At 42.7% G+C, this 24,759-nt stretch overlaps 1 protein-coding gene across 1 annotated transcript in view; it reads right to left on the bottom strand.

Annotated features, from left to right (window-relative positions):
- The window catches only part of ULK2 (unc-51 like autophagy activating kinase 2), a 63,558-nt gene that overhangs the window by 13,901 nt on the left and 24,898 nt on the right, over positions 1 to 24,759 (bottom strand). Inside the window, exons 12-16 of the mRNA XM_007462669.1 lie at positions 21,014 to 21,185; positions 12,116 to 12,176; positions 5,814 to 5,951; positions 2,589 to 2,734; positions 776 to 856 (exon numbers count right to left, since the gene is read on the bottom strand). Coding sequence (XP_007462731.1) covers positions 776 to 856; positions 2,589 to 2,734; positions 5,814 to 5,951; positions 12,116 to 12,176; positions 21,014 to 21,185 — 598 coding nt within the window. The remainder of the gene's footprint in view (positions 1 to 775; positions 857 to 2,588; positions 2,735 to 5,813; positions 5,952 to 12,115; positions 12,177 to 21,013; positions 21,186 to 24,759) is intronic.

Below are 24,759 nucleotides of genomic sequence, written 5' to 3'. Positions count from 1 at the left end.
CCTCTGATTAATTTTTTTTTTTTTTTTTTTTTTTTTTTGCAGCTGCGTTGGGCCTTTGCTGCTGTGCGCAAGCTTTCTCTAGCCGCGGAGATGAGGGGCTACTCTTCGTTGCGGTGCACAGGCCTCTCCTGTTGTGGAGCATGGGCTCTAGTCGTGCAGGCTTCAGTAGTTGCGGCGCACGGGCTTAGCTGCTCCGTGGCATGTGGGATCTTCCCCGGACCAGGGATCAAACCCGTGTCCCCTGCGTTGGCAGGTGGATTCTTAGCCACTGCGCCACCAGAGACGTCCCAAGAGTGCTTTTCTAAGTAACAGAGCATTCCTTTTAACTGCCCAACTCCTCAAATGCACATACAATAAAATGGGACTTATCAAAGTGTGATTTGCGCAGATCTTTTCAGGCATGTATATTTTATATAATAAAGCAAATAAACATCCATAGTTTTTTTTTATCTGATGCTAACTGGTAGCTCTTATCAAAACCAGTATTAATCAAAGTAATGAAATTTCATTTTCTAGATTGATTTTCATTATCTATGGGACAACAACCAGAGTTTAGCCAAGTTGCGTAATTCCTAGGACTTAGTCTCATAAAAGAATCCTATACGTGGGCAATAACCAACCAGCAATGATACACTAGAGCACATTAGCATAAAAGACAGGAGAGCAGAGAAAGTACTTCTCGTAAACTCTGTTGGTTTGTTAAGACTGGAAAAACATATCTCAAGTTCACTTATGATGAGATTTAAACTATTAACATTGTGAGTCCATCTCCTACCTGACCAGTTCCTGCTCCTGGATTCCTGGCCCTGAGGATGCCCACAGCAGCACTGACTAAACTGCTCAGGAATGGTGCCAACTGTGAAGAAGGGAAGGGTAAAGGAGGGAGAAATGGCTCACAACTAATACAGCGTGGAAAAGGCGACACATGCACAGATCGTACATTACAGTTGACACAATTTAACTAGCGAAGACGTAGTTCAGCTCGCACGTACTAAGCCACAGCGTGCTGGGCACGCTGAGATCAAAGCACCGCAGGACCTGCCCGGAGGGCAGAGACTGGGTAAGAGCCAGGCAAACCTTTGACGGGTCTCTCGGGCGTGGACCTGCCAGGGCCCAGCTGCTGCCCGTCCACCCGCCGCATTCCCCTCCCGCCGAGGTTGCCCCTGGGCTGGCCCAGCCTGACTGTGTGGGTCACGGGGACTCTGGGTGGCTTGTGCCTGGGGACGCTCCTCAGAACTCACTGGCCGTCGAGAGCCTGCCCACCCCTCCTTCCAGCCCTCTGACCCGGGGGTCAGGCCTACAAGGTGGTCAGAAGGGGCGCCCTGCGGCCCCTGCTTCCTACCCGCTCTCCCTCACAGTGGCTGCCCAGGCGCTCCGTGCACATTTCTGCAGCCCCCTTCTTTGCATCTACCGCTGCGAACCCGAATTAACAAGAGTGGGAGGCGGGGAAGGCTTCCGGGCGCTCAAGTAGACGAGAGGCGTGCGTCTCCAGCAGCGGCGGAGCAGTGGGCAGAGACTCGACCCCGAGGGAGGGCCGCGTCCCTGAGAACAAGTGTTGGGGCCTCGTCCGCAAACTCCGGGGAGCCCGGGGGCCTCTGAGGGGGCGAGGACGCGCCAAGACTTTGCTTGAAGATTTTTCAGCTAAAAGTAGTGTCCAAACCACTGCCACAGGGAAGTGGTGACATTAACTTTTAAAAAACATTATCACTGTGGTTTTTGCTTTGTGAACCGAGGTTCCTGGGCGAGGATTCGGTCCTGCTCGCTCCGCCTGCTTCCGAGGCGCGCCCCTCCCTCCCAGTCCTACTCCGGGACGGAGATGGAGGGGGTGGGGCCTCCCCCTTTGGATGCGCGTGCGTGTGTGCGCCCGTGCGTGTGTGCGCCCGTGCGTGTGTGCGCCCGTGCGTGCCTGCCCTCCCTGCTCCCGTTCTCCCCCACGTCGCCGCTAGGAGGCCGCTGCCCACGGACTCTGGATCTCTGTTGCCCTGGCCTCTCTCGCGTGTGTCCTGAAGCTGGAGCGTTTTCTCTTAGTTAAGCCCCTGAAAATGTGGTTCGAAGTCTCCCTGTTGGGTTGGGATTGGCTGTTTTGTGGCCTCCCTGCGTGCCTTGGGCGGCTATTTTCGAGCTCCCCATGTTGCTCCCCGCGGTGTCCAGGAGAGGTGGGAGGATCCGCAGTGGGGCTGCCACCCGGTCGCCCCCGCAGCGGGAAGGCCTCTGGTGGACGTAACCCAGCGCTGTCACGTACTCTACTTAGCCTTTTAATCCTCCTAACTCCTAGTGCCAAGTAGGGTAGGCATTTTATGTACTTTCACCTAGGGTTTCTGAGTTTGTGTTTAGAGCCCAAACCCAGTGGAGATGCTTTTTATCCGCAAGATCCATTTATATCATCCTGTTTCCGACAGCGGTCTTAATGGCTTTATACAGAGATTCTCAAGAGGGAATCAGAGCAGGGTAGGGTTGGAGGGGCGGGATATGGCTCCCAGTCAGCTGGGACTCACTGCCATCGTGAGCCAGTGTTCCTAAAGAGAGTGTCATGTCGCATTGGTCATAATGAAAAAAGGTTGGAAACAACTGCTATAAATTCTCCTTACCCGAAGGGGAAGGTGAGTAAGGCCTGGAAGACCCCGTGGAGAGTCTTCGTCCGACCGCCTGTACTGCGTCCACCGGCACCGGCGAGCAGGATCCCAGCCGGGGGAAGCCCATGGGGCTGGTGTTAGACCTTCGTACCACCGCAGATCTAAAGGGAAAAATAATATTACTCCCTCACCGGCAGGTTCTAGGACTTTATTTCTGTCTTTTCTCCTAAAACTTCCTAACAATATGCCGTGGAGTAGATTTTTTAAACATATGGAACATAGTGATATGCAACAAACATAAAACCTATAAAATTATACAGAGTGAGGTCTCCCTCCCACCCTTGTATCCATCTACCTAATTCCCAACACTTCCTCAATCCTGCTCAAAAGGTTACCATTATTTTTAGTTTCTAATGTATCCTTCCAGAGTTCCTTAATTCAGAAACAAGCAAACTGAATATATCATCTTATTTTCATCTTGTTTTAAACAAAGGTAATAGATTCCATACCAATCATTTTCAACATTTTTGTCTTAGATCCCCTTTATATTCTTTTTTTTTCTCTTTTTTTGCGGTACGCGGGCCTCTCACTGTTGTGGCCTCTCCCGTTGCGGAGCACAGGCTCCGGACGCGCAGGCTCAGCGGCCATGGCTCACGGGCCCCGCCGCTCCGCGGCATGTGGGATCTTCCCGGACCGGGGCACGAACCCGCGTCCCCTGCATCGGCAGGCAGACTCTCAACCACTGCGCCACCAGGGAAGCCCCCCTTTATATTCTTAAAGTTACTGAAGATACCAGAGTTTTTATTTATGCAAATTATATCTATTGATTTTTATGGTACTAGAACTTAAAACTGAGAAATTTTTGTAATTATTAATTCATTAAAAATAATAAACTTATGATACAAGATTATGAAAAATATTTTCCAAAACAAATTGTTGAGAAGCATGACATTATTTTACATTTTGCAAATCTCTAATGTCTGGCTCAAGAGATGGCAGTTGGGTATTCATAACTGTTTCTACATTCAGTCTGTTATACGTGTTATTTTGGGAGAAGTACATGAAGAAAACACTGCCTTATAAATTTGTAACTGGAAATAGGAGGAGCACTTTGGTAGCCTTTCAGATACTGTGACACTCCTCTTTGATGCTACCCCAAAACTCAGCAAGTGGTCATTTCTAAGATCAGCTGCAATATGGAATCTGAAACCACATCGGTAACATCTGTACTCTGTTCCATTAAACTCCATTCTCTGGCAAAAGTATCTTGTACTTGGAATGGATCTTATATCTATGTGTGTTTTTTTAAAAATTTGGTCATTTGGAAAATACTGGTTGACAGAGTTATGCAGATATTCCAAACGCTGACGCATTATACAATATCAAAAAGTCACATTCATATCAAAATATCACCACCAACTTAGTTCACTTTTGACAAAATGGCTGTCAACACCACAGCCACAGCTGTCCTCTCAAGCACCAGGTGTTCCATGACAAAGTGGCTAAAAGTCAGCTCACAATGAAAACAACCATACAAGTGCTTTTCCTTAGGACCACTACTCCGATGTGCAGCAAAGGTGCTTTATGCCTACTTTCCACTCAAGGTGGAGATTTTCAAAGAGAGATAATACCTTTCACTGTTTCACTAAAGACACTCCTCGGTACTACAGGTGTGTGGAGGTAGAGACCAGGGCTAACAGCAGAACGGGAGCCACTCCCGTGACCTGTCCCTGAGGCACCAGCAGCTTTCCCATCACTGTGTTCACACCAACAGTGCACGTGTCAGCGCAGTGAAGAAAGCAAACAGTATCCTGGAATTACTATGGAAACAGTCTCCAGCTCATGGACCCTCTGAAATGGAGCCGCAGACCACACTTTGAGAACCACTGCTAGTGCACTGTTATTCACTTTGCTGTTTTCATTTTACAATGTACCTTGGAAACCGCCCTACCTCGCCACACAGAGAGCTTCCTGACTCTCTCTGGAAGGTGTTCCACTGTCACAGATGGATCAGAATAGATCCGTCCCTTACTGGTGGGCACTGGGCTTATTGCTCATCCTTTGCTATTTTAACAACTAACCACTTTGTATACATACGATTTTATACACAGCCAAGGAATATATATCTTAGAATAAGTTACCAGAAGCTGACTGATGGGTCAAAGGATATATGCATTACTGATTTTCACAGATATTGCCAAATACTCTTCCTAGAAGTTTTCGCACAAGACGGTGAGGATCCTTTTCCATTCACTGAGCTATTCCTTTGGTGGGTCCTTTTAATCTAAAATCTTGTCTCCTCCAATTCTGGAAAAAACTTTCTGAATCATTTCTTGGAGATCTTCTTCCTCGCTATTAGTTTTCTTTCTAGAATGCCTGAACTAATTAATCCTTGAAGAGTGTTATTAATTCACACTTTCCATCTTCTTGATTTGATTCTCTATTTCAAATATTTCCTCAACTCTGTCTTCCAACATTTACTTGTGTTTGGTTCAGTTATTCTACTTTGGAATGTCCAAGAGGTCTTTTTTACTTCGCTTGTTTTCAGCAGCATTTCGTCCTTACTTACAGATGCAGTCTCTAAGCTAGCTCTAAGGTACTAGCTCTTCACGTAAGTTTTCCTCTCTTTGCACTCATGCGCTTTCCTCCAGATGCAGCTCTCCTGCTGTCAGCCGTCCGCCCCGCCTGACCTATGACTCCGGCTGCCCTGTTTTGCCTGAGCCCCGCCTGCTCACTCACACACTTACCCTGCCCGGTGGCGACAGCAGGCACCCCTCCATTGTTCTCTTTCTCACTTCCAGAAATGCGTCGGAAGCGGTCACCCACTCGATACTCATTCTCGTTTTACTTGTCTTTGTGAACTTATACCTTTGTCATTCCTTTTCTACTTGAGTGGGGTTTTAGGATGTGGGAGAAATAAATAATATGTACATAGTCTCTGCTAAAACTGGTGAGATTTCATTTTTTAACAAGTTCTTCCTCAATTCTTAAAAATAATTATACTTGTGGACAAATATATATATATATCTCATACTATATTAATTACCCAGCCAAGCTTAAATATCATTTAAATAGATCCATTACAAAAAAATTTATTACTATTCAATTTTGTACATCTCCATTATACACATACGTAAGAGTCTAAGCCGACCATGGGAATTAACAGATGTTTCAATCACAACAACAACAATTTTAAAAGAAAGGAAGAAGAACTGGGAAAGGGAGCAACTGCTGGCTTACCTTGGAGAGCCATGCGGACTTGTGCCAGAGCTGGCAGTGGAGGTGAGGTTCTGCTCTATGCGCTGGTAGTTCCTTATCTGAGTAGGGACGGGAATGGGGGTGGCTGCACTGTGAGGGGACACAGTGGGCTGACACTGCCTGCAGACATCATTCATTGAAAAAGGAAAGAAATACAAGTGAGACCGCTTTCCTTTCATCTGACGCATTGGTGGTATTTAGAGGAAATTCTGTAAGAAGCCAAATGATCACTTCCGAATGTGAATAAAAAATGATCATCTTGAAAATATACATAGGGCTTCCCTGGTGGCGCAGTGGTTGAGAATCTGCGTGCCAGTGCAGGGGACACGGGTTTGAGCCCTGGTCTGGGAAGATCCCACATGCCGCCGAGCGGCTGGGCCCGTGAGCCACAACTGCTGAGCCTGCGCGTCTGGAGCTCGTGCTCTGCAATAAGAGAGGTCACGACAGTGAGAGGCCCGCGCACCGCAATGAAGAGTGGCCCACGCTCGCCGCAACTAGAGAAAGCCCACACACAGAAACGAAGACCCAACACGGCCATAAATAAATAAATAAATTAATTAAATTAAATTTTAAAAAGGAAAGCAAGGATGTTTTAATTAAAAAATATATATATATACATAAAGCCAAAAAACCCACACTTGTCCTTTACAGAGGTCTACTGGCCTGCACATGCACACTGAGGAGGAAGGCTTGTAAGAAGGGGACAGAGGCCCCTCTGCAACAACAGGAAGAGCCACAGGCCGCAAAACGCAGCTTCATCTGCTCACACTCTGCTCTTCACTCCTCATGCAAGAGGAAAAATACTTCTAGGAAAATATGCTGGGTACAAGAACAGGAAGTTCAAGAGTAGAGATGACTGGAATGTTTACAAAGTTATGAGTGCAGTAAGCGTTCCCAAGGAACTTGGACTTTGATAAAGACTGAAAATACACTGTGTGACTCTCCCTGCACATAACCCATCTGAGGTCCACATTTTGTAGTGTAGCTGGTTTCTTTCCTTGCTTTTCATAAATTCAGAAACAGCATGTCCTTAGATGACTTTCAATTCAATTTACAACATACCTTAAAACATCAGGGACAGTACTGGGCCTTAAGAAAGATGAGTTATTTCCTTCTTTTGCCCTTCTGTAATTCTAAAAAAGCCACAATCTCTCTCATTTTTGCCCAGTTACAACCTTACAGAGATAAAGAGATGATTTATTTAGTTACCAAAACAAACAATATGATTATCTTCTAAAGTGTCACTTTAGAACTTTTGGAACCATTACGTCATATTTAAATAAAAAGAAAATCTAGGGACTTCCTGGGTGGTCCAGCAGTTAAGACTCTGCGCTCCCAATGCAGGGGGCCTGGGCTGGATCCCTGTTCAGGGAACTAGATCCCCCATGTCTCAACTAAGACCCAGCACAGCATGCATGCATGAATGAACAAATAAATATTAAAAAAAAAAAAAGAATCTAAGAGACAAAAGTACTCCCAAATTATACATCTAGATATTAATGGGTACACTAAATAAAGATGTAATCTGGGACATCAGTAACATAAAGGTAGGGGGCAGTATACTCTTATACTCTATACGAGTAGAGTTTTGTTGTTGTTGTTGTTGTTGTTGTTTTTTAATAATGTATTTATTTATTTATTTATTATGGCTGTGTTGGGTCTTCGTTTCTGTGCATGGGCTTTCTCTAGTTGTGGCAAGTGGGGGTCACTCTTCATTGCGGTGCGCAGGCCTCTCACTATCGCGGCCTCTGTTGTTGCGGAGCACAGGCTCCAGACGCGCAGGCTCAGTAATTGTGGCTCACGGGCCCAGTTGCTCCATGGCATGTGGGATCTTCCCAGACCAGGGCTCGAACCTGTGTCCCCTGCATTGGCAGGCAGATTCTCAACCACTGCGCCACCAGGGAAGCCCTACGAGTAGAGTTTTTATGTGATTGAAGTTATCAGTTTCAAATAGATTGTTATAACTTTATTTTATATAATCTCAATGGTAACCTCAACGAATATACCTACAGAATATACACAATAGGAAATGAGAAGAGAATCAAAGCATATCAGTACTCAAAAAAACAACAAAATACAAAGGTAGTAAGAGAGGAAATGAGGGACAAAAGAGCCACAAGACATACAGAAAAGTAACAAAATGGCAGTAATAAATCTTTCCCTATTAGGCTGGAAGTGAAAGGATGGAAAGAGATATTCCATGCAAATGGTACCCAAAGGAGAGCAGGGGTGGCTACATTAACATCAGACAAAATAGACTTTCAGTCAGATGCTGTTATAAGAAACAAAAAAAGGACATTATATAATGATACAAGGGTCAATTAACCATGAAGACATACCAATTATATGTATTCATGCACCAAACATCAGCACTACCACATATATGAGGCACATACATAACAGACTTGAAGGGAAAAAAGACAATTCTACAAAAATAATCGCAGGCTGAACCCACACCCTCAATCATGGATAGAACAACCAGATGGAAGACCAATAAAGAAACAACCGCCTGAACAGCACCACAGACAACAGGACCTAACAGATGCTGCAGAACACTCCCCCCACTGACAGAACACATTTTTCTCTGATGCACTGGAAACATTCTCCAGGACGTACCACATGGTAGGCCACAAAACATATCTTAACAAATTTAAATCATACAAAGTATCTTTTCCAATCAATCACAAAGGATAGAAACTAGAAATCAACAGCAGAAGGAAAACTAGAAAATCCACAAACACATGGAAACTAAGCAACACAACTCTTAAACAACCTATGGGTCGAAGAAGAAATCTCGGAAAAAATCAGCAAATAACCTGAGAAAAAGAAAAATGAAAACACAATGTACCAAAACTTATGGGATACAGTCAAAGTAGTGCTAAGATGAAGTCTATATCTCACATTCGAAAAGGTCTCAAATCAACAACCTAACTCTATCCCTCAAGGAACTAGAAAAAGAAGACAACTAAACTCAAAGCTAGCAGGAGGAAGGAAATAACAAGTAGATGGCAGAACATATACAGATTATGTATCTTGATTTATTCAGAACTCTTTTTCTAAGATTCTGGTTGTCTTCCACTTGAGGGAAGGAAATAATAAAGATTAGAGGAGAGGTAAAGAAAACTGAGAAAATGGAAGAACAACAGAAAAAAGTCAAGAAAACTAAGAGTTGGTTTATTTTTTTTAAATAAAAATCAATGAAATTGACAAACCCTTAGCAAGATTAACTAAGGATAAAAGAGAAAAGACTCAAAATCAGAAAGGAAAGAAGGGACATAACTAGTGCCACAGAAATAAAAAAGGATTTTAAGAGAATACTATGAACAATTGCTTACCAACAAACTGATAACCTAGAAGATACAGAAAAAATCCTACAAATACACAAACTACCAAGACTGGATCATGAAGAAAGAAAATGTGAACAGACCCATTACTAGTAATGAGACTGAATCAGTAACTGAAAACCTCCCAACAAAGAAAAGTCTAGGACCAGATGGCTTCACTGGTGAATTCTATCGAACAGTTAAAGACTTAACACAAACACCCAAACTCTTCCAAAAATTTGAAGAGGAGGGAACACTCCCCAACTCATTCCATGAGTTCAGCATTACCCTAGTACCAAAGCCAGACACAGACACTACAAGAAAACTACAGAATATCCCTGATGAAATTTGATGTGAAAATCCTCAACAAAATACTAGCAAACCAAATTCAACAGCACCTTAAAAGGATCAAACACCATGACCAAATGGGATTTACAGTATACCACCATTAACAGAACAAGGACAAAAATCACATGATCATTGCAATTGATGCAGAAAGAGCATTTGTCAAAATCCAACACCCTTTCATGATAAAACCACTAAATAAAATAGGAACAGAAGGAAATTACCTCAATATAATAAAGGTCATATATGAAAAGCCCACAGCTAACAGCATACTCAGTGGTGAAAGACAGAAAGCCTTTCTTCTACGATCAGTAATGAGACAAGAATGGCCACTCTCAACACTTCTATTCAATGTAGAATTCCCAGCCAGAGCAACTAGGCAAGAAAAAGAAATTAAAGACTTTCAAACTGGAAAGGAAGAAGTAAAATTATCTCTGTTCACAGATAACATGACCTTAAATGTAGAAAACTCTAAAGACTTCACATGTAAAAAAAACCCAAAACATATTAGAGCTAGCAAACTCAGCAAAGGTGCAGGATACAAGATCAACACCCACAAATCAGCTGTATTTCCATTTACTAAAAATGAACAATCCCAAAAGAAAATTAAGAAAACAATCTCACCAACAATAGTATCAAAAAGAATAAAATACTGAGGAGTAAGTCTAGCCAAGGAGACGAAAGACTTGTATGCTGAAAACTACAAAACACTGCTAAAAGAAATTAAAGAAGACATCTCATTTCCATAGATGGGATGACTTAGTATTTAAGCTGTCAATAGTACTACCCAAAGTGTTTTATATGGATCAGTGCAATCCCTATCAAAATCCCAACGGTGGGGAGGGGGAAGAGTAAGCTGTGACAAAGTGAGAGAGTGGCATGGACATATATACACTACCAAATGTAAAACAGATAGCTAGTGGGAAGCAGCCGCATTGCACAGGGAGATCAGCTCGGTGGTTTGTGACCACCTAGAGGAGTGGGATGGGGAGGGTGGGAGGGAAGGAGACGCAAGAGGGAAGAGATATGGGAACATATGTATATACATATGTATGTTTATAACTGACTCACTGTGTTACAAAGCAGAAACTAACACACCATTGTAAAGCAATTATACTCCAATAAAGATGTTTAAAAAAAAAAAATCCCAATGGCAATTTTTGCATAACTAGAAAAATAAAAAAAATCTATCCTAGAATTCATATGGAATCTGTAAGGACCCTGAATAGTCAAAATAATCTTGGAAAAGAAGAATAAAATTAGAGGTCTCATACTTCTTCTTTTTATTTATTTATTTGCTGTGCCACACGGCTTGTGGGATCTTAGTTCCCCAACCAGGGACTGAACCCAGGCCCACAGCAGTGAAAGCACTGAGTTCTAACCATTGGACCACCAGGGAATTCCTGGAGGTCTCATACTTTTTTATTTAAAAACATATTTCAGGACTTCTCTGGTGGCGCGGGTGTTAAGAATCCGCCTGTCAAGGCAGGGGAAACAGGTTCGAGCCCTGGTCCGGGAAGATCCCACATGCTGCAGAGCAACTAAGTTCGTGCACCACAACTACTGAGCCTGCACTCTAGAGCTCATGCTCCACAACAAGAGAGGCTACCACAATGAGAAGCCCGCGCACCGCACTGAAGAGTAGCCCCTGCTTGCCACAACTAGAGGAAGCCCGTGCGCAGCAAGGAAGACCCAACACAGCCAAAAATAAATAACTTTTTTAAAAACCATATTACAAAGCTACAGTAATCAAAACAGTGTGGCACTGGCATAAAGACAGATCTATAGACCAGTAGAGCAGAACAGAGAGCCCAGAAACAAATACTTGCATACATGGACAAATGATCTATGACAAGGGTGCCACCACCACTCAATGGAGAAAGGACATTCTCTTCAGCAAATGGTGCTGGGAAAACTAGACATCCACATGCAAAAAATGAAACTGGACCCTTACCTTATGCCGTATACAAAAATCAGCTAAAAATACATTAAAGATCTAAATATAACAGTGTAATATATAACCATATAAAAGTATACGGAGGGACTTCCCTGGTGGTGCAGTGGTTAAGAATCTGCCTGCAAATGCAGGGTACATGGGTTCAAGCCCTGGTCTGGGAAGACCCCACATGCTGCAGAGCAACTTAGCCCGTGTGCCACAACTACTGAGCCTGTGCTCTAGAGCCCGCGAGCTGCAACTACTAAGCCCACGTGCCACGACTACTGAAGCCTGTGCGCCTAGAGTCCGTGCTCTGGAACAAGAGAAGCCACCTCAATGAGAAGCCCCCGCTCGACACAACTAAAGAAAGCCGGTGCGCAGCAATGAAGACCCAACACAGCCCAAAATAAATACACAAATAAATAAATGTATATTAAAAAAAAATAAGTATATGGAGACCTGTTCCACAACATTGTGGATATACTTAATGCTATTATTGAACTCAAACTGAAAAATGGTTAAGATGGCAGATTTTATGTTTTTTAACACAATTTAAAAAGTTTTTAAAGAATAGATTGTGAAATAAAATAAATTTTACATCAAGAACACAGAGTTCTATAACTTTACTCACACACACAAAAAATATGAAAAAATGTTTAGTGAAATATATGCAAACATACCCTCCACACACCAAGAACTCATTAGAAGCACGTCTGCCAGCAGTACCCATCGGCATATCATCTAAAGGAAAAAGAGAAAAATACAGTCAGTTCTGCTATACCACCTGTTTAAAAAATGTATATATATTGTTCCAACATGACTATTAGGAAACAATCTGATCACAGTACGAATTTACCATTTGCTTATGTTGTGATTTTGCCCATGAGTAACAACAGGTGAGCACGGAACACTGCACCCAGCTGAATTCACAGGCTGCCAACATCAGGTCTTTTCAGGGTAAGTGTCATACTTATTGCAGTGTATACATATTTCTTCACCTTTTAACATGTGCAAAACCTGTGCTGTTTTTATCATGTTCCTTTTCATGTGCCATGGACAAAGGTTTTGAGTGTTGTGCTCCTAATCCCAATTTGCCCGTAAACTCTGTGGGTTTTGCTGAACTACTTTGCAGGGTGTGGTGACTTTTAGGAACGTGTGTCACATTCTAGTACAGCTGCCTGTATCCGAAGTCTAATTCACTCTAATGCTGGAGCACCCACACTCCTGCGTGACACTCTCCTGTGTCTTGCACGGGTAGCTGAACAAGATATCATGAAACTGGGGCCTCTTGGACACAGATGCCACAGGCCATCTTCATGCTCAGACATCACTCGTCTAAGGGAATAGAGCACAGCTCAGAACACAGGGGCCTGTCACCTCTACACCCACTAGATCATACTGCCCTGTGTGACCTTTACATGGCTGCAAAGGTATAATTCATATGTGTTGATGTGAAATAGCAGTGTTGACCAAATAATATAAATTTTTTAAAATAAAATAAACTATGGTAACCTCAAAATACTCAAAAAGGAAAAAAATAATCACAAATATCCTTTTGAATGGCCATACATGGAACTGAGAAATACATTTACTTTGGTCACTATTCTCATGAAGCATACATTCTAGTAGTGAAAGAAGGTAATAATACCAGGCAGTGATAAGATGTATAAAAGGAAAATGAATCAGGGTAAGGGGATAAAGAGAGGGGCAAGGAAGGAGTTGATTTTAAAGACAATAGTTTCCTACGGAGGAAACGGGGCAGAGGGGACAGGGTTGGAAGCTGGAGTTCACTAAGAGTTCACCTCTTCATTTTGTAGCTTTGAGTTTGGAATCATACATCATTATGAAACAAAATTAAGTCAGAAGAAAAGAACAAGCCCTAGAAATCAAAAATAAAATGACGCGATGGAACCTAATCATATATCAACTTGGTAGCATAACCACCAGAGGAGAATGAATGCTTTATTTCTTTTCTTTTTTTTTTTAAGTTCTTTATTGAGGATTTTTTGTTTTTGTTTTTGTTTGGGTTGGGTCTCCGTTGCTGTGCGTGGGCTTTCTCTAGTTGCGGCAAGCGGGGGGGGCTACTCTTCGTAGCGGTGCACAGGCTTCTCATTGCGGTGCCTTCTCCTGTCGTGCAGCATGGGCTCCAGGTGCGTGGGCTTCAGTAGTTGTGGCGCACGGGCTTAGTTGCTCCGCGGCATGTGGGATCTTCCTTGACCAGGGATCAAACCAATGTCCCCTGCACTGGCAGGTGGGTTCTTAACCACTGCACCACCAGGGAAGTCTGGGGATGCTTTCAAGTGACTTTAAACTCAGTAATTTAATTGGGGGGGGGGTGCGGGAAACACCCAACTCCAGGCCCCTGTAGTCCTCCTGTTCCACCTGAGGTGAGAGGAAGAATCTGAAACAGCTGTGAAGTTCACAGCCCAGAGGCACAGGCTCAATGCAAGGCAGAGCCCCAATCACAGGACTCGCCCACTCCTCACCACCACATCACTAAAGGCCTATTGACAGCAGGTCCTTTCACCCGGTACATCATGTGCGTCTATCAAGAAAGAATTACAGGACTTCCCTGGTGGTGCAGTGGTTAAGAATCTGCCTGCCAATGCAGGGGACATGGGTTCGAGCCCTGGTCCAGGAAGATCCCACATGCCACGGAACAACTAAGCCCGTGTGCCACAACTACTGAGCCTGTGCTCTAGAGCTTGTGAGCCACAACTACTGAGCCCAAGTGATGCAACTACTGAAGCCCCCACGCCTAGGGCCCATGCTCTGCAACAAGAGAAGCCACCACAACGAAGAGCCCGCGCACTGCAACGAAGAGTAGCCCCTGGTCGCCGCAACCAGAGAAAAGCTCGCGTGCAGCAACGAAGACCCAATGCAGCCAAAAATAAAAATAAATAAATAAATTTATTTTTTAAAAAAGAATCTTATTTCTTTAAAAAAAAGAAAGAAAGAATTACAAGGCATATCAAAAGGCAAAAAAAAAAAGAACACACTTTTTTTTTTTTTTGACGGTACGCGGGCCTCTCACTGTTGTGGCCCCTCCCGTTGCAGAGCGCAGGCTCTGGACGCGCAGGCTCAGCGGCCATGGCTCACGGGCCCCGCCGCTCCGCGGCATGTGGGATCTTCCCAGACCGGGGCACAAACCTGTGTCCCCTGCATTGGCAGGTGGACTCTCAACCACTGCGCCACCAGGGAAGCCCCCCAAAAAACACACTTTGAAGAGACAGAGAAACCATCAGAACCAGACATGGTGGGGATGTTGGAATTATCAGACAGGGAATTTAAAACAAGTATGATTAATATGCTCAGGGCTCTAATGGGGAAAGCAGACAGCATGCAAGAACAGATGGGCAAGGTAAGCGGAGATGGAAATCCTAAGATCCAAAAAGAAATGCTGGAGATAAACACTGTAACATTAATCAAGAATGTCTTTGGTGTGCTTATTAGTAGACTGGACATGTTTGAGGACAGCATCTCTGAGCAAGAGTATTATTTCAAGAGAACCCTTGAAAACCCAAAAACAAAGAGAACAAAGACTTAAAAAAAAAACACCCAAAAAACAGAACAGAATATCCACAGTCTGTGGGACAACTATAAAATGTGTAACATGTGCATAATGGTGATTCCAGAAGGAGAAGAAAGAGGAGCAACAGAAGGAAATACTTGAAACAATGACTGAGAATTTCCCCCAAATTAATGTCAGACACCAAGCTACAGATCCAGGAAGCTCAGAAAACACCCAGCAGGGTAAATACCCCAAACAACTACACGTCAGCATGTCATTTTCAAATTACAGAAAATCCAACATACAGAAAATATCCTGAAAGAAGCCAGAGGAAAGAAACACCATACCTACAGAGGAACAAAAATAAGAATTACACAGACTTCTCCTCAGAAACCATGCAAGCAGAAAGAGAGTGGAGGGAAATATTTAAGGTGTTGAGAGAAATAAACCACCAACTTAGAATTCTGTACCCTGCAAAATTATCCTCCAAAATGAAGGAGAAATAAAGACTCTCAGACAAATAAAAATTGAGGGGATTTGTTGCCAGTAGATCTGCCTTGCAAGAAGTTCTTTAGAGAGAAGGAAAATAATATGGATCAGAAAACTGAATCTACATAAAGAAAGGAAGAACACTGAAGAAGGAATAAGTGAAGGTAAAATAAAAACTTTTATTTTTATTATTATTTTTTAATTGGAGTAAAATTGCTTTACAATGTTGTTAAGTTTCTGCTGTACAATGAAATGCATCAGCTATATGTAGACATATATCCGCCCCCACATCCCACCCGTCTAGGTCATCACAGAGCACCGAGCTGATCTCCCTGTGCTATACAGCAGGTTCCCACTAGCTATCTATTTTATACGACAGTGTATTTATGTCAAACCTAAGCTCCCAATTCGTCCTAGCTTCCCCTTCCCCACTGTGTCCACATGTCCATCCTCTATGTCTACGTCTCTATTCCTGCCCTGGAACTAGGTTCATATGTACCATTTTTCTAGATTCCACATATATGCGTTAATAGACGATATTTGTTTTTCTCTTTCTGGCTTAGTTCACTCTGTATGACAGACTCTAGGTCCATCCACATCTCTACAAATGACCCAATTTCATTCCTTTTTATGGCTGAGTAATATTGCACTGTATATACGTACCACATCTTCCTTATCCACTCACCTATCATTGGACATTTAGGTTGTTTCCATGTCCTGGCTATTGTAAATAGTGCTACAATGAACACTGGGGTACATGTGTCCTTTTGAATTATGGTTTTCTCAGGGTACATGCCCAGTAGTGGGGTTGCTGGGTCATATGGTAGTTCTATTTTTAGTTTTTTAAGGAACCTCCATACTGTTCTCCATAGTGGCTGTATCAATTTACATTCCCACCAGCAGTGCAAAAGGGTTCCCTTTTCTCCACACCCTCTCCAGCATTTATTGTTTATAGATTTTTTGATGATGGCGATTCTGACTGGTGTGAGGTGATATACCTCATTGTAGTTTTGATTTGCGTTTCTCTAATAATTAGTGATGTTGAGCATCTTTTCATGTGCCTCTTGGCCCCCTGTATGTCTTCTTTGGTGAAATGTCTGTTTAGGTCTTCTGCCCGTATTTTAATTGGGTTGCTTGTTTTTTTGATATTGAGCTCCATGAGCTGTTTACAGGTAACAATCTGTTCAAAATAACAACAGCAACAATGTACTCAGTTATGTATGCTTCCCTATATATCTTATGTGTACATATACAAACATACTTATGTAGCTTATATATAAGTGAAATTAATGACAGCAGTGATACAAGGGATGGGAGGAAGGAATTAGGATTATTTTGTTATTGATATTATAAGATACCCACACTATTTATGAATGGTATAGCATATTTGAAAGGGGACTCAGGTTAGTTACACATGTATATTGCAAATCTAGAGCAACCACTAAAAAAAATTAACAAGAGGTATAATTGATATGCTAAGAAAGGAAAGAAAATAGAACCATAATAAATGCTCAATTAAAACCACAAAAGGTAGAAAAAGAGTGGGAGACAAATACAAGAACAAAGATCAAGGACAACAACAGAAAACAGTAATGAATATGGTAGATACTAATCCAGGTACAGCAATAATCACTTTTAACATCAGTGGTCTAAATGCACAATTAAAAGACAGAAATTTCAAAGAAGATACACAGATGGCCAACAGGCACATGAAAAGATGCTCAACATCGCTTATTATTAAAGAAACGCAAATCAAAACCGCAATGAGGTACACCACCTCACACCAGTCTGAATGGCTACCATCAAAAAAGTCTACAAATAATAAATGCTGGAGAGGGTGTGGAGAAAAGGGAACCCTCCTACACTCTTGGTGGGAATGTAAATTGGTGCAGCCACTATGGAGAACAGTATGGAGGTTCCTCAAAAAACTAAAAATAGAGATGCCATATGATCCAGCAATCCTACTCCTGGGGATATATCTGGAGAAAACTCTAATTCAAAAAGATAACATGCACCTGTATGTTCATAGCAGCACTATTCACAATGGCCAAGACATGGAAACAACCTAAAGGTCCATCGACAGATGAATGGATAAAGAAGATGTCGTACATATACACAATGGAAATTACTCATAAAAAAGAATGAAAAATGACATTTACAGCTTCATGGCTGGATCTACAGATTATCATACTAAGTGAAGTAAGTCAGAGAAAGACAAATACCATATATCACTTATATGTGGAATCTAAAAAAATGATACAAATGAACTTATGTACAAAACAGAAATAGACTCACAGACATAGAAAACAAACTTATGGTTAGCAAAGGGGATAAGGACGGACAAATTAGGAGTTTGGGATTAACATATACACACTGCTGTATATAAAACAGATAACCAACAAGAACCTATACTGTATAGCACAGAGCACTATATTCAATATCTTGTAATAACTTATAATGGAAAATAATCTGAAAGAGAATACATATATACATATGTGTATAACGGAATCACTTTGCTGCACACTTGAAAATAACACAACATTGTAAATTAACTATACGTCAATTTTTTAAAAAGTAGGAAAGGGGGAGGGGGAGCTGTACAGACGAGCCACGATTCCCACCCACAATGCAGGAGCCGCAGTCCCCTTCAAAAAAAAAAAAAAAAAAAAAAAATCAGTGGCTTCCAGGGGTTAGGTGGGGAGAAATAAGTAGGTAGACCACAGAGGATTTTTAAGGCAGTGAAAATGCTCTGCATAATAACAATGGTGGAAACAAGTCATTATACATTTGTCCAAACCACAGAATGTACACCACCAAGAGTGAACTCTAAAGTAAACTGTGGACGTTAGGTGATTATGATGTGTCAATGTCGGTTCATCGTTGGTGACAAATGTACCACTCTGGTGACTGATGATGACAATGCGGGAAGCTATGCAATAAGGGGTACATAAGGGTATATGGGAAATCTCTGTACCTTTCTCTCAATTTTGTTGTATAACCTAAAACTGCCCTAAAGAATTAAATCTTAGCGAGCTCCCTGATGGACTAGTGCTTCGGATTCCAAGCCTTCACTACCGTAGCCCAGGTTCAGTCCCTGGTTGGGGAAACGAGATCCCGCAAGCTGCGTGCCGTGACCAAAAATGAAATATTAAATCTTTTAAAAAATTATCTTGGGCTTCCCTGGTGGCGCAGTGGTTGGGAGTCCACCTGCCGATGCAGGGGACACGGGTTCGTGCCCTGGTCCGGGAGGATCCCACATGCCGCGGAGCGGCTGAGCCCGTGAGCCATGTTCGCTGAGCCTGTGCTTCTGGAGCCTGTGCTCCGCGGTGGGAGAGGCTACAGCAGTGAGAGGCCCACGTACTGCAAAACAAACAAACAAACAAACAAAAACTATCTTATACATATGATATACTTCACAATAACAAATTTTTACTAATTACATGGCAGGGTGTGGTCAACCATAACAAATGCTGTGGACACATCAAAAAGATGAGGACTGAGAAATGACCCCTGGGATTTGGCAGCATAAAAAGACCTCGACAGGAGCAGTTTTGGAAAAAAAGAAATGTTTTTAAGACAACATTTATACAACTACAAAAAAAACCAAAGGTAACTTGAATAAAACAAAAGGTGTGAATGTCCTTTACGTAGAAAAGTATAAACATGCATGAAAACACACTAAAGAAATCTAAGTAAGTGGAGGAACAAACACACAAACATTCTTGAGTAGACAATTCTCTAGGTCCCTGAATAGGTCTTAGAGAATCAATACAATGCTGATCAAAATCCCCAGATGGTTTTTTGTAGGATTTTCAAGTTGAAATTAAACTATATAGGGGAGGAAAGGGGGCCAAGAATAGCTCGGTGACTCCACAGAATTCCAGGAGGCTCCCCACCGTCACCTTCCACCCCATCTACGCACACACACTGAAACAAATCCTTTATATACGCCTGATATGACAAGTCTGGAACTGCATATCAGTGTAGAAAGGACAGAATATTCAATAACTAATGCTAGGGTAACTGATAGAGCCCTTATTCCATCTACACAAATTAATTCCAGGTAAAGTTAAATATGAAAAAAAACCATGAAAATCTTTAGAAGGCACCATGATAACGTTGGGGCAGCATGGCAGAGGTGTTAGTGGCTACAACTTGCTTATACCAATATTTTATAGAGTTGAAGTTGTACATATCTAGAGCACCCACCTGGAAGAAATTCTGGCACAAGGACACCTGTTATAACACATTTTGAACAGTAAAAAGATAGAAATGTTCCAAGTCACAATCAGTAAGGAAATGGATAAACTATGGTTTAGTTGTACTATAAATATCATATATTAAAATGAACTAGATACACACCTAGATACAGATCTAGATACACAGCAAAAATATGAAAAAGCAAACTACAGAAAACAATATTCTATACAACATTTACTTGAAACTAAAATCATAAAAATACTATATGTTCTTTATGGATACAGGGGCATATTAGAATTACAAATCAAGAGGAAGAATATATCTCTGGCAAGAGAAGAATGATGCAAGTACTCTGGCTGTACCTACAGCATTTTATACCTTTAAAAAGACATCTAAAAAATGTATGTCAAAAATGCTAACATTAATAAAATTAGCACGGTGGATGATTTGAGTATCTGCCGCGTTATTCTGTTTGAAATATTTCACAATTTAAAAAGTTTAAATTACCTTTTTAGTGAAATAAAACCACCACACAGGATGATTTCTAAAGGCAGCTGTCAGCTCTCAGCACACGGATCAGGGCCCGCCGCTTGCCTTATGTGCCGTGCGTGTTTCCCCTGCCCCAGCCAATCAGCCCCGAAGCACGTTTGGTCTAGGGCCACAGCCTTCACAACAGCCAGTGCAGGGGTGAATGTAAGCAGCTACTAAATACGTATTTGACAAACAACTAGAGACCTCTTGATACAAACGTCTCCAACTTTCTACATCTGCACACAGTCAACTGGGTACTATTCACTTGTTGACAGTAATCAAATTTCCAAACCATGTTTCCCTCTTTTTTCAGGGTTTTGTCTAACTTCTCTTTTTGTAGGTTTTCTGGTGCCCTTCACTGTTCCACAGAACCCTGACTGTATTTAGTCAGCTTGGATTCTGCTTCCTTTATAAAAATTCTTCCTGTAAATTTATGAGGCTCATTCCTGAACTCAGGCTAGTAGCTCCTGAAGCACCATCCAGACTGTTTTTAAGACCCTTTGACTCTCAGGCTTTTTCCAAAAGAGGTCTTCCTTTAATTCCTTTCCTTAAATTTAATTTCTCTCATTATGTTGGCTTCTCTATTCCTTTCTGTTTGGATACAAACAGAATTTGAGATCATCTCCTACAAAGTTTTCATCTACCTTCAGAATCCAAGGTTACTGTCTTATAGAAGATGACTGAGCAGATTACAGGAAGGTAGGTAGATAGTTCTGGGAATTCCATCAACTAAATAAAATGTCCATTTGAAAAGGTGTCCTACACAAGACAGCGTGATATAAAGGTTAAAAAATGCTAGTCTAGTAAATTCAGAAATATAATGTGTACAAGCAGAAAAGATTCTCACATGAGTGGTCTGACGAGGTGTTGTGTGGAACCAAAACAAAGTCATCCGTGTCACAAGAAGAGTTCTTGCTACTAGTACTGGCGGAATCTTTGGACACCTGGAGGGAGCTGGGAGGACCCAACGGTGGGGAGGGTAAGCTTTCTTCCTGAATATGCTGCACATCTGGAAGGGACTAAAATTAACAACATAAAATTAAAAGTGGCCTCATAATAAAATGCAAGTCAGAATAGCCATCAGACTAAGAAATATTTTTTTCATGAAAGTGGCATAGAGTTCAATTCCATTTAAGATTAAAAAAATCTCTTTGGAAAATCTTTCCCTTAGAAAAGCACAGTTTAAAGTGTCTTTCCATAATGACTTCTAAAATGTTTTCCAAAAATGATACTTAAAAATACATCATACCAAAACAACAACAACAACAAAAACCCCCATCATACCAGTTATCACATGTACAAGCTGCCTCTCCTGAAATGGTTGAGGTGAGTTTTTATCATCTCCACATCCCCATTTCAGTGCATGGCCTAGCCAAGCAGATACTCAATACCTGTTTAGTTAATGACTAAAACAAAACGTCCAGGGACTTTAAATTAATGACATCCTGCACACACAAAGTTTTAAATCTCCAATGAAGAAAACATTATAAGAGGGAAAGCAAGAGACCCATGTTCACAGTAAGGATAAGGGCATGTAAGCACAGAGATTATTTACACTTCCAGGAGAGATTTAGAAAACCTTACAGGGGTGGGTGTGTTCCTTTTGTGTTCTTTTTTGTCAGGGGAAGGAGTTGATTTGTGGGAGCCAGGACAGGAAGAAAAGCATATAAAGATATTTAAAGATACGTGGGCGTAAGTAGCTACAGACCTCTTGACACTTGCCCACTTCAAGGACACTAGTGACAACTCTAACTGAATGTCTTCATCATACAACAGTTTCCTAAAACAATGAACTTCGTAATTTGTTGTGTTAGGTCCCCATTACCATGCTTAACCTCTGTTTCTATTTAAGAAAAAGGAAAATACTACATAATATGCTCTTTCAACCCCAGGGTCAGACTGCTACTGCACCTGTGAATGTCACTGAGCAATGAAATCAGTCTCAGATCTCCTTATCACTTCTTTGTGTGTGTGTGTGTGTGACACACACATGATATAAATTCTCCTTACCACTTTCTGAAGAGCACTTACGCTTCAAGGTTATAAAGAGAGGAAGATCGAGGACTAACATTACAGAGCACCTACCATGGGCTATAGGCACTGTTAAGAGCTTTCCGTGTATTATCTAACTTCAGCCCTGTTCTGAAATCCATTTCATACATAAATAAACAAAACTCAGAAGATTAGGATATCTGCCAACTGAAGAGCAGTTGAGCTGGGCTGGATTCCAAGTATCTAACTCCATGATTTCTTTCCAGTGCCATTTCTTTCCAGGCAGGAACTCTTCTCAATTTCTTCCTTTGCTATTTATAAAATCACCTTCATCCACAACCACTTGGGTGGAAGAGATGCTTCTTGCATTCAGAGCTAATCTCTCCACTAATTCTCTCCACCTCCTCAAGGACCCAGATCACTCCCCTCTGCTCCTGACACTTTCACCCTCTCCCTTTATTCTGGCCTTTTTCCCCTCCGCACACAAACATATTGAATTTTTCTACATCTCAAATCAATGCAGCCCTCTCAATTACCATCTTCTCTCCCTTCTTCACGTAACAATGTTTCTTGAAACTTCAGTCTTCACTGACCCCAATTCCTCACCCCCTGTGTGTCGCCTAACCCACCATAATCCACTTCCTGCTTTCAACCCTCCACCAAAACCGCCTTTATTAAGCCTACCCGGGACCCCTGTGGCCGCATTCTCCGGAGGCTCCTCTATGCCTTAAGTGACCTGACTCTGCGACTCTGACACTGTGAGCCGCTCTTCTCTTGACCCACCGCCTCCATTCAGTGACCCTACTCTCTTGCTTTCCCCACTGCTTCTTAGTCTCCTTTGCCCCTTCACGGAGAGGAGTGGCTTGCGGGATTCCCCAGGGCCACCCTGGGCCTCCACTCGGCACACTTCGTAGCCTCACCTGGGGTCACTCTCACCTTCCTGCCTCAGCTACCACTGCCAGAGTGATGACTGCAGCCCTGCCTCTCCCAGGCTGCCCCCGTGTCTGCACACCACCAGCGCATCGCCTCTGTGCTCCCTCGCTGAGTGGCTCCATCAAAGTCCACCCACTTGGGTCCCATCAAGACCATCCTCTTCCTTAGGTCCCAAGTTCAAGCAATCTCCAAGCGCCACGAACTCCTCACCTTGCGCTTCCCGGGCCCTCGTCTTCCCCTTTCCTACTGCTGACTTACTTCAGGCCCTCATTCTCAATAAAAACAAAGCAAGACCAAAACCAAACCAAAAAATCTGCAATGGTCACAGGCTGTTCTCTTTGATCTAGTAGAGAGGCTTCTCTCCGTGTCTCCAATCCAATCCTCCACCTGCTTTCAGAGGAATTTATTTGTTAAAACACAGTGGATCAGATGACGCCTCCGCTTAAGATCTCTCAAACGGCTCACCACAGAGTCTGGCCTCCTCTGCTCGGTGCCCAAATTCTGCCAAGACACAGCCTCTCCCTACCCTTCTGGCTCTGCTTTCCCCTCAGCACATCACCAATGCTCTCTGCACCCTACAGACTGAATCGTCAGAGAAGCCTGTCCAACCAGAGCTTCCTGCAACGATGGGAGAGCTCTGTTCTATCCAGCATGGTGGCCACCAGCTACATGTGGCTATGAGCACTTGAAATGTGGCGTGGGAGACCAACGAGCTGAACTTACATTTCACTTAATTCTAATAAACACTATGGCCAAGGACGGCTACAGATTCCTTCAGCGGGTCACCATTCCACAGGGATTCCTCTGCTCACAACACCACTCTTGTACAAATTCACCGTGCTTACTCTTCCTTCCAAACTCAGCTCAAGGGCTTCCCTGGTGGCGCAGTGGTTGAGAATCCGCCTGCCAGTGCAGGCGACACGGGTTCAAGCCCTGGTCCGGGAAGATCCCACATGCCACGAAGCAACTAAGCCCGTGCACCACAACTACTGAGCCTGTGCTCTAGAGCCCACGAGCCACAACTACTGAGCCCGTGTGCCACAACTACTGAAGCCCGCCCACCTAGAGCCCGTGCTCCACAACAAGAGAAGCCACCGCAATGAGAAGCCCGCGCACCACAACGAAGAGTAGCCCCTGCTCGCCGCAACTAGAGAAAGCCTGCGTGCAGCAACAAAGACCCAATGCAGCCGAAAATAAATAAATAAATAAATAAAAACAAGAACAAAAACTCAGCTCAGTGCCTCTCCTGAGCATCTTTGCTGGCTTCTTAGTCTGATTTCATGCCCCTCATCCACACTCCCACAGGCAGTAAAGGCGTGTATACATACGCTTCTATAGCGATGCTTTACCTGCCTCTTCTCCACACAATTAAACTTAAAAGCTCCTCAATGAAGGGACCTGGTCATATCTTCCACTGGTATCAACCAAAACTTCACATAAAGCAGGCATTTAATAAATGTGATTAAAGCAATAGATATTCAAGAGATGTTATCTAAATAGCATTTAGCCTACAGCCAGTATCATAACTAAAAGAGTGATTTGCGCTTTTTGTTACAGAGTTTTTGTTTTTCACCTTCCAAAGATCTCTCTGGAATGAAGCAGCCGCTGGGTGTTTGTGTGAGATGTAAAAAAGAGAATGTCACGTGGGCATGCCTGCATGCCTTCACC

Source organism: Lipotes vexillifer, unplaced genomic scaffold, assembly GCF_000442215.2.
Source record: "Lipotes vexillifer unplaced genomic scaffold, Lipotes_vexillifer_v1.1 scaffold982, whole genome shotgun sequence".
Classification (NCBI taxonomy): Eukaryota; Metazoa; Chordata; class Mammalia; order Artiodactyla; family Lipotidae; genus Lipotes; species Lipotes vexillifer.
This window is presented reverse-complemented; position numbering and strand designations above follow the sequence as displayed.